Source organism: Mustelus asterias, chromosome 19 (genome assembly GCF_964213995.1).
Source record: "Mustelus asterias chromosome 19, sMusAst1.hap1.1, whole genome shotgun sequence".
Taxonomy (NCBI): domain Eukaryota; kingdom Metazoa; phylum Chordata; class Chondrichthyes; order Carcharhiniformes; family Triakidae; genus Mustelus; species Mustelus asterias.
This window is the reverse complement of record NC_135819.1, coordinates 47,573,685-47,587,696: the sequence shown is the minus strand read 5'-3', so window position 1 is coordinate 47,587,696 and position 14,012 is coordinate 47,573,685. Positions and strand designations below refer to the sequence as shown.

Below are 14,012 nucleotides of genomic sequence, written 5' to 3'. Positions count from 1 at the left end.
ATCCATTGTAAGCACCCCCTTTATAATTGACTTCTGTCATGTTGAAATGGTTACCTTGAATGGAAGGTTGGTAAGTGCTGCAAACTGGAATCGAAAAGCTTTATGGACATAACCATATTGTTTTAATTATTTCATTTAACAGATTTGTCTATATTTGTGTCTTCCTCGATTGTCACTATTTGGTGATATGTAGTTTATCTTTATTTAATAATGTCTCCAATTCCTTCCTAACCTTTATCTCACTCCAGTGGATAATGATCTTTTTTTCTTGTTAGTTGCAACCTTTCTTGCTATTGCCAGTACTTTGATATTTCTGATGAACACAGTTGCCCCACTGTTCCTTCCCTATCTTTTCTAAATACATAAGAGCCTGCAATTTTAACTGTTGATTCTTGTCTGTGGCCATATTTCTGTTATCTCTAGGAGGTCTGTATCCTCGCTTCTAATACTATCTTCAATTATCATGTTCTGTTACTAATGCACTGTACATTGGCTGATTGACAATTTGATATACTCTTTCTTCATTAGTCCTGCTTGAATTTTTTTTTAAACAGGTATATTGTTACTATCCAATGTTAGTGACATTTTCGTAACCTTTTTCTATTCCTTGAAGTACTTATGTTACCTTCATCTGTTTTTGTACGTTTAAAGATTGTTCTCAGCATTTACTTCTTTCTTATCTGTAGGTTACTGTTATTTCCACACAAACTTATAAGATGTAGGACCAAAAGACCATAAGACATAGGAGCAGAATTAGGCCACTCGGCCCATCGAGCCTGCTCCGCCATTCAATCATGGCTGATTTCTTTCTCATCCCCATTCTCCTGCCTTTTCCCCATAACCCCGACCCCCTTATTAATCAAGAACCTATCTATCTCTGTCTTAAAGACACTCAATGACCTGGCCTCCACAGCCTTCTGTGGCAAAGAGTTCCACAGATTCACCACTCTCTGGCTGAAGAAATTCCTCCTCATCTCTGTTTTAAAGGATCGCCCCTTTAGCCTGAGGTTGTGCCCTCTGGTTCTAGTTTTCCCTACTCGTGGAAACATCCTCTCCACATCCACTCTGAGCAGGCCTCGCAGAATCCTGTAAGTTTCAATAAGATCCCCCCTCATCCTTCTAAACTCCAATGAGTACAGACCCAGAGTCCTCAACCACTCCTTATATAACAAGCTTTTCATTCCAGGGATCATTCTTGTAAACCTCCTCTGGACCCTTTTCAAAGCCAGCACATCCTTCCTTAGATATGGGGCCCAAAACTGTTCACAATACTCCAAATGGGGTCTGACCAGAGTCTTATGCAGCCTCAGAAGTACATCCCTGTCCTTGTATTCTAGCCCTCTCGACATGAATGCTAATATTGCATTTGCCTTCCTAACTGCCGACTGAACTTGCATGTTAGCCTTAAGAGAATCTTGAACAATGACTCCCAAGTCCCTTTGTGTTTCTGATTTCCTAAGCATTTTCTCATTTAGAAAATAGTCTATGCCTCCATTCCTCCTTCCAAAGTGCATAACCTCACACTTTTCCACATTGCATTCCATCTGCCACTTCTTTGCCCACTCTCCTAACCTGTCCAAGTCCTTCTGTAGCTCCCCCTCTTCCTCAATACTACCTGTCCCTCTACATATCTTTGTATCATCTGCAAACTTAGCAACAGTGCCTTCAGTTCCTTCCTCCAAATCGTTAATGTATATTGTGAAAAGTTGTGGTCCCAACACACCCTGAGGCACACCACTAGTCACTAGCTGCCATTCTGAAAAAGACCCCTTTATCCCCACTCTCTGCCTTCTGCCAGTCAGTAAGAAGTCTCACAACACCAGGTTAAAGTCCAACAGGTTTATTTGGTAGCACAAACCACAAGGCTGGCTTGTGCTACCAAATAAACCTGTTGGATTTTAACCTAGTGTTGTGAGACTTCTTACTGTGCTTACCCCTATCCAACGCCGGCATCTCCACATTCTGCCAGTCAGCCAATCCTCTATCCATGCCAGGATCTTACCCTTAACACCATGGGCACTTAACTTATTTAACAGTCTCCTATGCGGCACCTTGTCAAAGACCTTCTGGAAATCTAAATAAATCAGAAGCAGGTCATTCAGCAATTTGAGTCTGCTCTGCCATTCAATGAGATTGTGACTGATCTGATATGATAACCCTCAGCTCCACTTTTCCTCCTTACAAATAAATGTCAATAAGTTGCTTAAAAACTAATTATTGTCCAAGTAATTTAAAAATATTTTGAATTATTTCGCACCATTACTGAACTTGAACTTAGAAGGAAACTCTTCCTCAATTCAATTCCAGCTCTTACCAAAAAACAAACGTTTTCTTTGTGAAGTTTGAATGATTTCTGCTGGTGGAACCCCAAGTACCTTAAGAAAAAAAGAAACAAATCCAGTCAGAGATAACCCAAAAAGAAATGTGCAATTCAACAAATAGGCTCCTAATTCATTCATACCTCCATGATACAAGCCAACTGTTCTATTTCATTTTCCCCAGGGAAGAGTGGGTAGCCAGTGTATAACTCAGCTAAGATGCAGCCAAAGCTCCACATGTCGATTGCTAATCCATACTGGTGACCAAGAATTACTTCAGGTGAGCGGTAGAATCTGCTCTGGATGTATGTATAAACTGTTATACAAAGAGAATAGATATTAAACATCAGAAAGTACACCACACTCTTTAGGTGCAACCACTTCTATCTCTTTACAGATGCCAACAAATGTCTGTTAACTTCTGTTTTAACCTACAATATTAACTGGTCTCCCATGACATTATTCAAGGCAATTAACTCAGAGATTTTGTAAGAACTAAAAGAGAGTCCCGAGCCCAGCCATGTTGTCAAAACTCCCACCCATACAGCCATATAGGAGGTGGATTCCGCTCTCACTGTCCTATTATTATGGCCACTGGATGGGTTACTGAGGCTGGATGCCCTGTTAGATAGTCTATAACCAAAGTGGCGGGTTCTGCCAAAGCAGACAGGCAAGTACATGGGCACCTCAATAATGGAGGCACCCTCATTTGCCTGCAGAAAAGTCATCAAATAAAGGAACCCTAAGCCAGTAGGGCCATCAAGGTGGAGGGAAAATTATGTAGGATTAGTGATGCTTGTGGTTGCAGCCTTTGATCGTTGTGCCCCCATCCACTGGGGCACGGAGCCCTTGGCTCTGACGACTGCCCAGCCTGCCAGTGGGCGGCTGTTTCCAATGAGCTGACAACCTTCGCACTTAATGGGGAGCCACCGTGATGGTGGGAAAATATACTAACAACATTCTAAAATGGCCCCTAAATGGGGTCTTAATTCCCCACTTAGCTGCCTTCCTCTGTGCAATGGGCAGCTGAATCTATTCCCAACCCATCCCAGCAATGTGCACTAATGCAAAAGGAACCACCCTAATGTAGTTTCCTCCTATTTTCCTGGCTGCGCCCCCACCCCGCATCTCCACGGGGTTGGAAAAATTCAATTCATCATGCCTGCAGTGTACTACACAAACATTTAGAGTTCTGTGAGTGGGTTTAAGAGGGCCTGTGCCTGTAGTAGCTGGAAATCCAGCATATTTACAACAGTGAAGCTGGAAGGAGTATTCCCAGCCATCACCGTGACTTTTCCCTCTCTCAATGCTCATTTGGAGTACAGAGCGATCTAGGTCATTTCTATTGTTCTCGCATTGTGTGATGTTGAAACTAGCAGCTTCGATTGCAGTAATAACATAATTCAAATGACAGGAGCAGTGCTTAATATGAATTAAATCACTTGAGTAAAGAATTCTAAATACAGAAAAAAGTATTCTGTATTTTTAATTTTTCCTCTGTCTTCTCTCTGTTTTTTTTAAGCTCTCTTTTATTTCTCTCTAATGAACCCTATTCCACCCATTCCATCTCTTGAAACTCGCGAACAAAAGCAAATCTTTGAAAATAAATGTTTTATTGACCTTCTTTGCTCTGGAGTCACTGTCAGTTTTGGAACTGAGCCCCACCTCTCAAACACTGAGCTCTGGTAGCTTGAAAACCAAATGAGCTTCCAGATGACTCCCAAAAGGTGGCTGGTCCATGCACACCAAGGAGATAAACATTGTTTTCTTTTGAAAGTACAACAAAAAATGCATAAAATGAAAAATATTTTATCCGTACAAACCTTTTTGATTGTCAAAGCAGCTTGATCCAAAATCAATTACTTTGATTAACCCTTGACCTTTGGGGCAAACTAATATGTTCTCCTAACAAAAAGAATAAACAAACGGTTATATTACATAATAATATGTAAAGAAGACAACTATATACATTCTAAAGGGTTTAATTTGTTCTCTCATGGGATGTAGGCGTCAATGGTAAGGCCAATATTTGTTGCCCATCCCTAATTGCCCTTGAACTGAGTGGCTTAAGGCCATTTAAGAATCAACCAGGTTTCTGTGGATCTGGAGTTACATGTAGGCCAGACCAGGTAAGAAAAGCAGATTTCATTCCCTCAATAATTGTTTCATGGTCACCATTACTGAGACTAGCTTTTAATTCCAGAGCTATTAATTGGTTGCAAATTCTACCAGCTGCCGTGGTGGGATTTGAATCTGTTCCCTCTTGGCATTAACCTGGGCCTCTGGGTTACTAGTCCTGTGACCTGACCACTACATCACCATCTCTCCTGTATGTCCCCCTAATCTGTATGACCCAATGTAATTGCCAAGCAATCATTATAGAACTAGTTATAAGTGTAGTAATCTATGCATATTTGGTTCTTCAATGTTCTTATGTCAAATGTTTCAGATATTCAATGTGTCCGCACATCAAAGACTGAATGGATGGGAAAGTGGGGTTTTAATAATCATGAAGACTGGGTGGTGGGAAACTGAAATTGTGGTTTCTTCCACCCCTGCTGAAAGGAGTGGAATGTTTGATATATAAAGTAAGAATCCAGAAGGGAAGGCAACTGTAAATTGTAGTTGTGGAGCTGGATTCACAGGGAGAAGCTATGAACAAGCATCAAATCTGTCCATTTTACTCACTATGTAATATTTTGTGACATGCATACTTTGGCCATTCATTTAGGAAATGCTTGCTATCAATAAGTTGGCAGAATTTCTGAGGCTAGAAAGCTTTCCCCAATTTCTCTGAATGCTTGATACCACATTTACCCAGTCTGCTCCCTCCTTTCACAGTAAGATGTCTCACAACACCAGGTTAAAGTCCAACAGGTTTATTTGGTAGCAAATACCATAAGCTTTCGGAGCACTGCTCCTTCGTCAGATGGAGTGGAAATGTGCTCTCAAACAGTGCACGGACACAGAAATCAAGTTACAGAATACTAATTAGAATGCAAATCTCTACAGCCAGCCAGGTCTTAAAGGTACAGACAATGTGGGTGGAGGGAGCATTCAACACAGGTTAAAGAGATGTGTATTGTCTCCAGACAATACTTTCACACACCTTTCATTGCTGTCTTCCAGAGAGAGAACCCTGGAGTGTTGAATGGAGCATTTCCTGACACAGCCAGTTCAATAGCTGCATTGTGAAGTGCAGAATGGTTATTCCTTTGGGAATATTTCCAGGCTCTGGTAAAATTTTGGCTGCCAGAAATAAACCTCTCCTTTAGGTGGCTATTGTAATCCCTTTAAATGTTTCAGAAGCTTTAGGAATTCCGTCCTGATTAAGTAAACTACCAGCATGAAATCCAGTTCTGACTTGGAACTTGACTTGTTCTGTAATTAGCACCAACTCTGGGAAATCTGATGGAGTAAGTTGTCAGATGTTTATGCAAAGCTTCTGCATACTACTAGAAAACTTATCCCATAATATCAGCTGTCAAATATCATCTTATTTTATTGCCACTAGATGGCAGTCCAGCACCGAGGTTTTGCACGGGATATGTGTACTAACAAATGCAAGATTCTCTGGTAAAACCATTGTCCACAAAGCTGTTGCTAAACAATATGAGACAAGTGCCTGCTGCATTTTTTATAATTCAGAATATTTCTGCAGAACTTTTATTGCAGAATTCCATTTTATAGCTAAAAAAGATTGACCCAAAAATTTGAGGTTAATGACAAATTGAATGAATACAAAGATGGTTTGTGTCTCTGATATTACATCTGGAAACGATGTGCTATATACTGTCGGGTGGTCTCTATAATGCTGTCAGCACACTCATTAATGTTATCTGTGTATTACAAGGTTATAAAATATTTCCAGAACAGGGCATTTGGTCCAACAGGTCTATGCTGGTGTTTATGTTCCACACAAGCCTCCTTGCACCCACTTTATCGAACCCCATTAATGTACCCTTCTATTCTTTTCTTTTGCGTGTGTTTGTCTAGCTTCCCATCAAATGCTCTTATGCTATTTACTTCAACTACTCCTAGTGGTAGTTAGTTCCATGTTCTAATGGTCTAACTACTCTCTGGTAAATAAATCTCTCCTGAATTGCTTATTGGATTTAGCAGTGACTATATTATATAACCTAATTCTGATCTCATTCACATGTGAAAACTTTTCCTCTAATTCCACCCAAACAAACCCTTTCGTAATCTTAAAGACCTCTATCAGATCACTGTTCAGGCAATCCTTCCTGATAGGTGAAACCTCTTGTTCAAGTATCATTGTGGTAAATCATTTTTGCCCTTTCTCCAGCCATCACCATATCGGACACCGCTTCACACCATTTGGCAATTTAAGTATCTATAACCCCTACTGTTTTCTGTTTCGTAGCCAGCTTACCACTCAGTCTGCTACTTGACCCCAAATTCCATGGGGGGAATTCTCCCACCCCACCTGCCATGGGAATCGTAGCGGGTGGAGGTGGGGGAGGTGGGGGGGGGGGGGGGGGGTGGAATCACACAGAGGTCCATTGACCTCGGGTGGGATTCTCTGGTTTTGGGGCGAGCGTGGCTGGAGAATCCTGTCCCACATGTTCTGAATTAGCAGCAATGTGCTGTATAGCGCTTTTGGTGGTGCCTAACACTCCCAGTGCCTCCAAGAGAGAAACTTGCAATGGTTTTGCTTTCTAACTCCTTTTGTTTACCTTGGTTTAATATTATGATGGATTTTTGTAGGGAAATTATCTATTATTTTGAATGCCTCAATAAAAGAGTCACATCTCAGAGGTGTATTTGGATAACAAGTGCAAAGCCATGATTAGGTAATATAGCAATGCATTGCCTATTTTCACAACACAAATGCTTTTGATACTGTATTGTCCAGTGCAATATAATGGTGACATTAATTGTATATGAAGCTGTAACATATTCACATTACTTACAGGTTTCAGGTCACAGTGAATTATTTTTTCCCTAAAGAGCATTTGTAAACTCTTCAGTAAAGTGTATGCAAATCGGCAAATAAGAGATATGGTAAAACCCTGGAAGTTGTTCTTCTGGATAAGTTCATACAGATTCATTCTGTGAAAAGAGTAGACTCCAATTATCATCTACCATCTTCCATGAGTTTAAGGGGTAATTGTATTTGATTTTATGAATATGCACTTTTGGAGGTGTGGCTGGCTGGAACACATATTGGGAAATTGCGCGCATGCTGCCCATACTTTTTAATTGGGAATATCATTGGCAGCCTGCGTGCAATATTCTGATGTGTCCTGGCAGGTTAGTGCCTATGGCAAACTCGTAAAACTTACCCTAACATTTTATCAGAATAAAATACTCAATAGTCTACCAATTTTTAACCACACACTACTAAACAAAAAAACTTGATTATAATCTAGCTCAGCTCTTCCACATCCAACTTTGGCTGCAACACCATAGGCCATTTTTAAGAATGTGTAAGATTTACAGGGCATCTTGCCCATTGCCAGAACACACACATTGCAGCTGACCTGCGATTTCTCAATATATGTGACTGGTGGGTAACACTTACCACTCTTAACACACATGCTTAAAATTAAACCTTAAACATACATCTTACCTGGAACAAGTGCACTAGAAAGATTATCAAGACAGTTATCAAGACAGTTGATAGGCAACAACACCTTCTCCACGATCATCCTCGAATGCCACTGCATCCTTTCTCAAATAAGGAGGCAAAAACTACACAGCACTCCAGGTGCAGTCTCACCAATGCCTTGTATAGTTGCAGCAACACTTACTTACTTTTATACTCTATCCCTTTAGCTATAAATTCTAAAATTCCATTTGCTTTCCTTATTACTTGCAGACCAGTTTTCTGGTCTCATGCCATGAGGACACCCAGATCCCTCTGCACCAAAGCACCCTTACGTCTCTCTCCATTTAGATAATAAGATGACTTTCCATTTATCCAACCAAAATGTATAACCTCATATTTATCCACGTTAAACTCCATCTGCCACATTATAGCCCACTCACCTAACTTATCTATATCCATTTGTAAATTTCTTATTTCCTCGTTGAAACTTACTATCATACCTATTTTAGTGTTATCTGCAAATTTAGCTATCCCTGTATTTAAGTCATTAAGATAAATTGTAAATATTTGGGACCCAAGGCCTGAACCCTATGGCATCCCACTAGTTACATGTTGCCAATCAGAAAAATGCCCATTTATCCCAACTCTCCGTCTTCTGTCAGTTAGCCAGTTTTCCATCCAAACTAATATATTACCCTTAACCCCATGTGATCTTACTTTGTGTATTAACCTCCTGTATAGCACCTTCTCAACCTTTTGTGCGGCACCTTATCAAACATCTTCCTGAAGTCCACATAAACTACATTTACACGATCCCCATTATCCACTTGGCTTGTTACGCCTTCTAGCAAATTAGTCAAACACAATTTACCGTTCATAAAACCATGTTGACTCTGATGGATTGTGTTTTGGCTTTCTAAATGTCCTGATATTACTTCCTTAATAATGAATTCTAACAATTTCCTGACAGCAGATGTTAAACTAACAGGTTGATAGTTCCCTATTATCTGCCTCCCTCCCTTTTGAATAAGGGTGTTACATTATCATTTTTCCAATCCACCAGAACCTTTTCCACATCCAGGGAATTTTGGAATCTTATAATTAATGGATCCACTGTCTCTGCTGCCACTTCCTTTAAAACCCTAGAATGTAGGCCATCAAGCCTTAGGGACTTGTCTATCTTGAATCACAATAGTTTGTTGAGTACCGTTTCCCTATTAATAATGATTGTTCTAAGTTCCTCCCTTTCTATAACCTCTGCATTACTTGTTACTATTGGGATGGTACTAGTGTCCTCCACCATGAAAACTGAGGCAAAATGTTGATTTTGCGTCTCCACCATTTCTGTGTTCCATATTATTAACTCCCTGATCTCATCCTCCAAGGGACCAACATTCACTTTAGCTACTCTCTTCCCTTTTATATATTTATAGAAGTTTTTGCTAACCTCTTTTATATTTTGTGCTAGATTTCTTTCATAATTTAACCTTTGTTCTTTTTATTACTTTTTTTTTTACTTGTTTCTTCTTTTCATCCCATCCATTTTTATCATCCTTCCTTCCATTTTTCCAATTCTCCATTCCCGGTCTCCATCTGCTCCACCCCTTCAGGGCAACTGCCTTAACCATCTGTACCTCTGTTCTGCCGTTTACGCATTCTGATCACTTAGTGGGCACTTTTAGCACCTCTCTCAGCCTTCTTCATCCTCATTTACATTCTCTTTGTCCACTTACAGCCTCCCCGCACCCTCACAGTAAAAATCTCTCCTGATTTTCTTTGCTCTTAGCCCTGACAAAGGGTCATCCAGACTCGAAATGTTGGCTCTATTCTCTCTCCACAGATGCTGTCAGACCTGCTGAGATTTTCCAGTATTTTCTGTCTTTGTTTCAGAACTATTTTGCTTTTAGTTTTATTTCATCATTTTAAAAAGAAGAATGTTAGAAATAAAATAAGCTTGGGATCATTATATTTTAGTTATTTATTAAAATTAGGATGCAATTAACAGTACATGGTCTTCCAAATGAAACTTATTTGAAAATTCAGGTAATGAATACAAAAACTGCTTCTGAGCAAATCAAATACTCAAAATTTCCTACCCAGCAAAAAAATGTTTGTACGTGTGTTTCTGAGTTTGTGTTGAATGCCATTTTCTGTGGGAACATTTTCAAATAACCTTCAGGGGTCAAATATTTCATAAATCGGTGACATAAATCATGTAGCCAATCACAAGGCAGTGCTATTTAATTTCAATGGTGTAACTGCTGAACGATAAGATAAATTATGGAGATCCTACTGCAAACTGTGCACGTGCTACCAGGCTTGAGACAGCTGCTATATCATTCTTTTCCTTTCTATGTCATTCAGAGTTCCCATAATCTAATGCTTTGGCTTGCACCGCTCTCCGGGGACTGTCTTCTTTCATCATATTAGTTCGCAAATGCAACAGAGTGCACGTTCTCACATTTACCGTTAAACTTTTCTTCTTGTCAGCAGGCTTTTGTCAAATGGCTCAGAGCCAGTGTAGCTTATCTTAAGATATCGGAGTAATGATAAAGTGCTCTAGAATAGTGCTACAACCCAATTGAGAAACTCTGGGAGTGAAGTTTTGTGCAGATGCTCCCACTTCCCTCTGTAACAAACGGCGATGCAACAGGTCTACTATATTTGTACGGTGCCTCATCGCATCTCTGAGAAACATCTTAAAGCATTGCAAATAAACTGTACTAGCCGGGATGCTGGGGTAAATTTTCACCTTCATTGTTCACTGCCTGGCTTCCAACCTGGTGGAGTGAATTGCCCATAGCATCCCTGAATCCCACCATCCCACACCATCGCCACCTCCCCAAAAACAACCACCTTGAGTTCAAGGGGATGAAGTTCTGGCAGGCTCTACAACTGACGGCTGATTGGTTCCATCAAATCACCACCACCTGCAGGTGGCAAAAATAAAATTGAATCGGAGGAGAATTCACTGCTCTTTTTTTCCAAATAGTTCCATTGCATATTTCCCATCGCACTGATAAGTCAGTTTAAATATCTAATTTAAAGGATGACATGGCCAAAAGCAGAGCCTTCCCTCAATGTTGTCTAAGTTATTTGCTTATCATTTTGAGTGGGGCTTTGAATCTATACACCTTCTGGCTCAGGAGCAAAAATATTACCAACTAACGTCTATTACTGATTAATTTATGAATAACATTAAAATAACTAACTTATTGCAGAGTGCTGCATGATTTCAGTTTTGTTCCATGGAAACATTATTATTTATACATTTGATTTATAATAGTTTTGGTACAATTAAACTTCAAGAAATTGGTTTGCATAACAGTAGATTTGTAGCTAAGCAGATGGATCATACTTGCCTCATTTGTACTATGACAATTGCAGAACGTTAAACATATTGGGTGCAAAATTTATGTCATATTTGCTTTGGTCTGTGACAGACACTTGATCATTAGGCTGTCTCAGTTTCAGGTCCAGTGGGAGTCACTGTTTATCCTGTATTTATAATTATAGAGACTGGGTTTTCATTGCCAAACACTACACTGCTTTCCTGTCCTGATGAATAATGTTCTGTTCATGGACTATGTATTATGTATTTGATGACCAATATAAACCAAACAGTAGAATGCAAAGTGAAATTAATTTAAAATGTCTGCTAAAACCTCCAACCTGCTATCTGAAAGGGACCATTTTGGAGGCAAAATTCCTTTGTTTAAGGAATTTATTTGAAAACGTGGTGTGGATGTTGGTAAAAGAATGACAGAGCATGGAGAGAAAATGCTGACAAGCAATTCCTCCATGTTTAATGTTTCCCCGAAGATTCCTTCAAAATAGATTCATGAATTTTACCGAAAATATACTTAAATGCCAATTATTGATGTTAAACCTTAGCTATGGGCCAATCATGAAAATTACACAGAAGTATGCAACATTTGAGGATCAATGTATGTTTTTTTTAATGCCCTATTAGAATAGTTAATAAGTTTAACTAAACTTCCCCTAACTCCCATTTCCAAAGTAACCCTGTTTTATTTTATTCCTATGAGTTCTCATTAGAATGTTAAAATGTCATTGAGAGTCCTTTTGTACAACAGAGTGTGGGTTGGATTTTCCGGAATGGAGATGGTCCTTCACTGGCCACGGGTGGGATCTTCCAGTCCTGCCAATGTCTATGGTGTTTTGTGTGGCTCACACCCTCTATCACTGGGCAACCTGCCACGGAGGGGCCTGCTCCAATATATAAGACATTGGGTGGCACAGTGGTTGGGTGGTTAGCCCTGCTGCCTCATAGCACCAAGGACCCAGATTCAATTCCCGGCTTGGGTCACTGTCTGTGCGGAGTTTGCACATTCTCCCTGTGTCTGTGTGGGTTTCCTCCAGGTGCTCCGGTTTCCTCACACACTCCAAAGATGTGCGGGTTAGGTGAAATGGTCATGCTAAATTGGCCCTTAGTGTCAGGGGGACTAGCTAGGGTAAATGCCTGGGGTTATGGGGATAGGGCCTGGGTGGGATTGTGGTCGGTGCAGACCCGATGGGCTGAATGGCCTCCTTCTGCATTATAGGATTCTATGATTCTATGATCTGCGAGACTGGAAGATCCCACTGGCAGGAAGGGCTGGAGAATTCAGCCCACACTGTATTTCAGGGACACCACACTGACTGGGAATTCCAAAGTTGCTAACAAGCCTTTAAGTATCAGAATACAAATTAGTATATTAATATTGACTGTGATCCGTTCTTGCTCCTGGCACCATCTTTACTTAACAATTCTAGTGGGGAGGGCTGTCATCACTATCAGAATTGGGCTTACCTTAGCGCAAAAAGGAACAACTTCTCTCCCAATATAGTTCAATAGAGATAAATGTGAAATGGTATATATAAGAGAGCCTTGCAATTTGTACTGGAAACATAAATGGAGAGGATAAAAGAATCTTTTCATAGAAAAGCCTTTTTGGGATATGGATTATTTTACCTGAAATAGCATTTGGAGACAAGTCAAATATGACATTTAGGAGACAATGGCCAGAATTTTCAGCCGTTGTCGCTGGTGGAACATTTTGGTTCCACTGACAGTGAACCCTCATTGCAGGTTTTCTGGTGGTTGGGGGGGTCGGGGGTGGGGGAGGGGATTGCATAGAATGGGAAACCCTGTTGACAGTGGTAGGACCTTCTGGCCAATGACGAGCTGTCTCTGTGAAACACACTGCAAGGGTGCGTAGAAAATTCTCCCAACGTCTAATATATTGGAGGGGGCTGCAAAGGCAAATGTTAACTTTTGACTCTCCAGCTATTGGAGGCCGGGGACTGGGAGTGCACGGGGAAGTGCCAGACTACGCAAGTTATCCCATCAGTGTAATTCAGTACAGGTTCTGCTCACGTGTCTCTTTTTAAAGCAACTGTCTTATTCCCTTTTAAAAGAATTATGGGGCGGGATTCTCCCAAAAAAATTCTAAGTGTCGAAATTGGGTGGGGTGGGGTGGGTGGGGGGAGAGGCTGGGGGGGTGTGGGGGAGGCTGGGGGGGTGTGGGGGTGTGGGGGAGGCTGGGGGGGTGTGGGGGAGGCTAGCAGGCCTGGAGACCTCTATCCCGGGCCCACTAATGACAGGCAAATCCTCATCTCGATAATTTATTCAGCTCTGCGCACCGATTTCTGTCATGGAGCTGGTGACACCTGAAATCCGGCGGCCGGAGACTCGCTGAGGCCGTGGCACCCAGCGAGAAGCCTGTTACACGGCCTCCGCTTGAGTCTCCAGGACTGGGAGAATCGCCCCCTTGGACTTTGTTTGAATATTGGTTTATGGCAAAAAAAAACTCTACAGATTAACCATCCTTTGTACAAATATTTGTTTTCTTACTTCTCCTCACTGTCTTCTCATGATCTTGCTGAGTTTCGCTCTCAAAGAGTTAAGGTCCACCATAGATTCACAGAGTAATAATTCAGTTTGTAACTAAAGCCTTGGTTGAGATAATAGGAGTGATATAGACACCTGGCCAACTCGGTCATTCCATCATTGCAACAATAGAAATGGAATAAGTTGTTTGTATCAGCCTGTTTCATTTGATAAGTTAGCTTTTGTACTCGTTTAACTAGATCATTGGCTGTAATGGAGACTGAAA

The 14,012-nt window shown here is 40.8% G+C and overlaps 1 protein-coding gene across 1 annotated transcript in view; it reads right to left on the bottom strand.

Annotated features, from left to right (window-relative positions):
* Positions 1-14,012, bottom strand: part of dyrk4 (dual-specificity tyrosine-(Y)-phosphorylation regulated kinase 4) — an 81,995-nt gene that overhangs the window by 16,910 nt on the left and 51,073 nt on the right. The window contains exons 7-10 of the mRNA XM_078235524.1: positions 7,256-7,394; positions 4,142-4,223; positions 2,462-2,634; positions 2,315-2,375 (exon numbers count right to left, since the gene is read on the bottom strand). Coding sequence (XP_078091650.1) covers positions 2,315-2,375; positions 2,462-2,634; positions 4,142-4,223; positions 7,256-7,394 — 455 coding nt within the window. The remainder of the gene's footprint in view (positions 1-2,314; positions 2,376-2,461; positions 2,635-4,141; positions 4,224-7,255; positions 7,395-14,012) is intronic.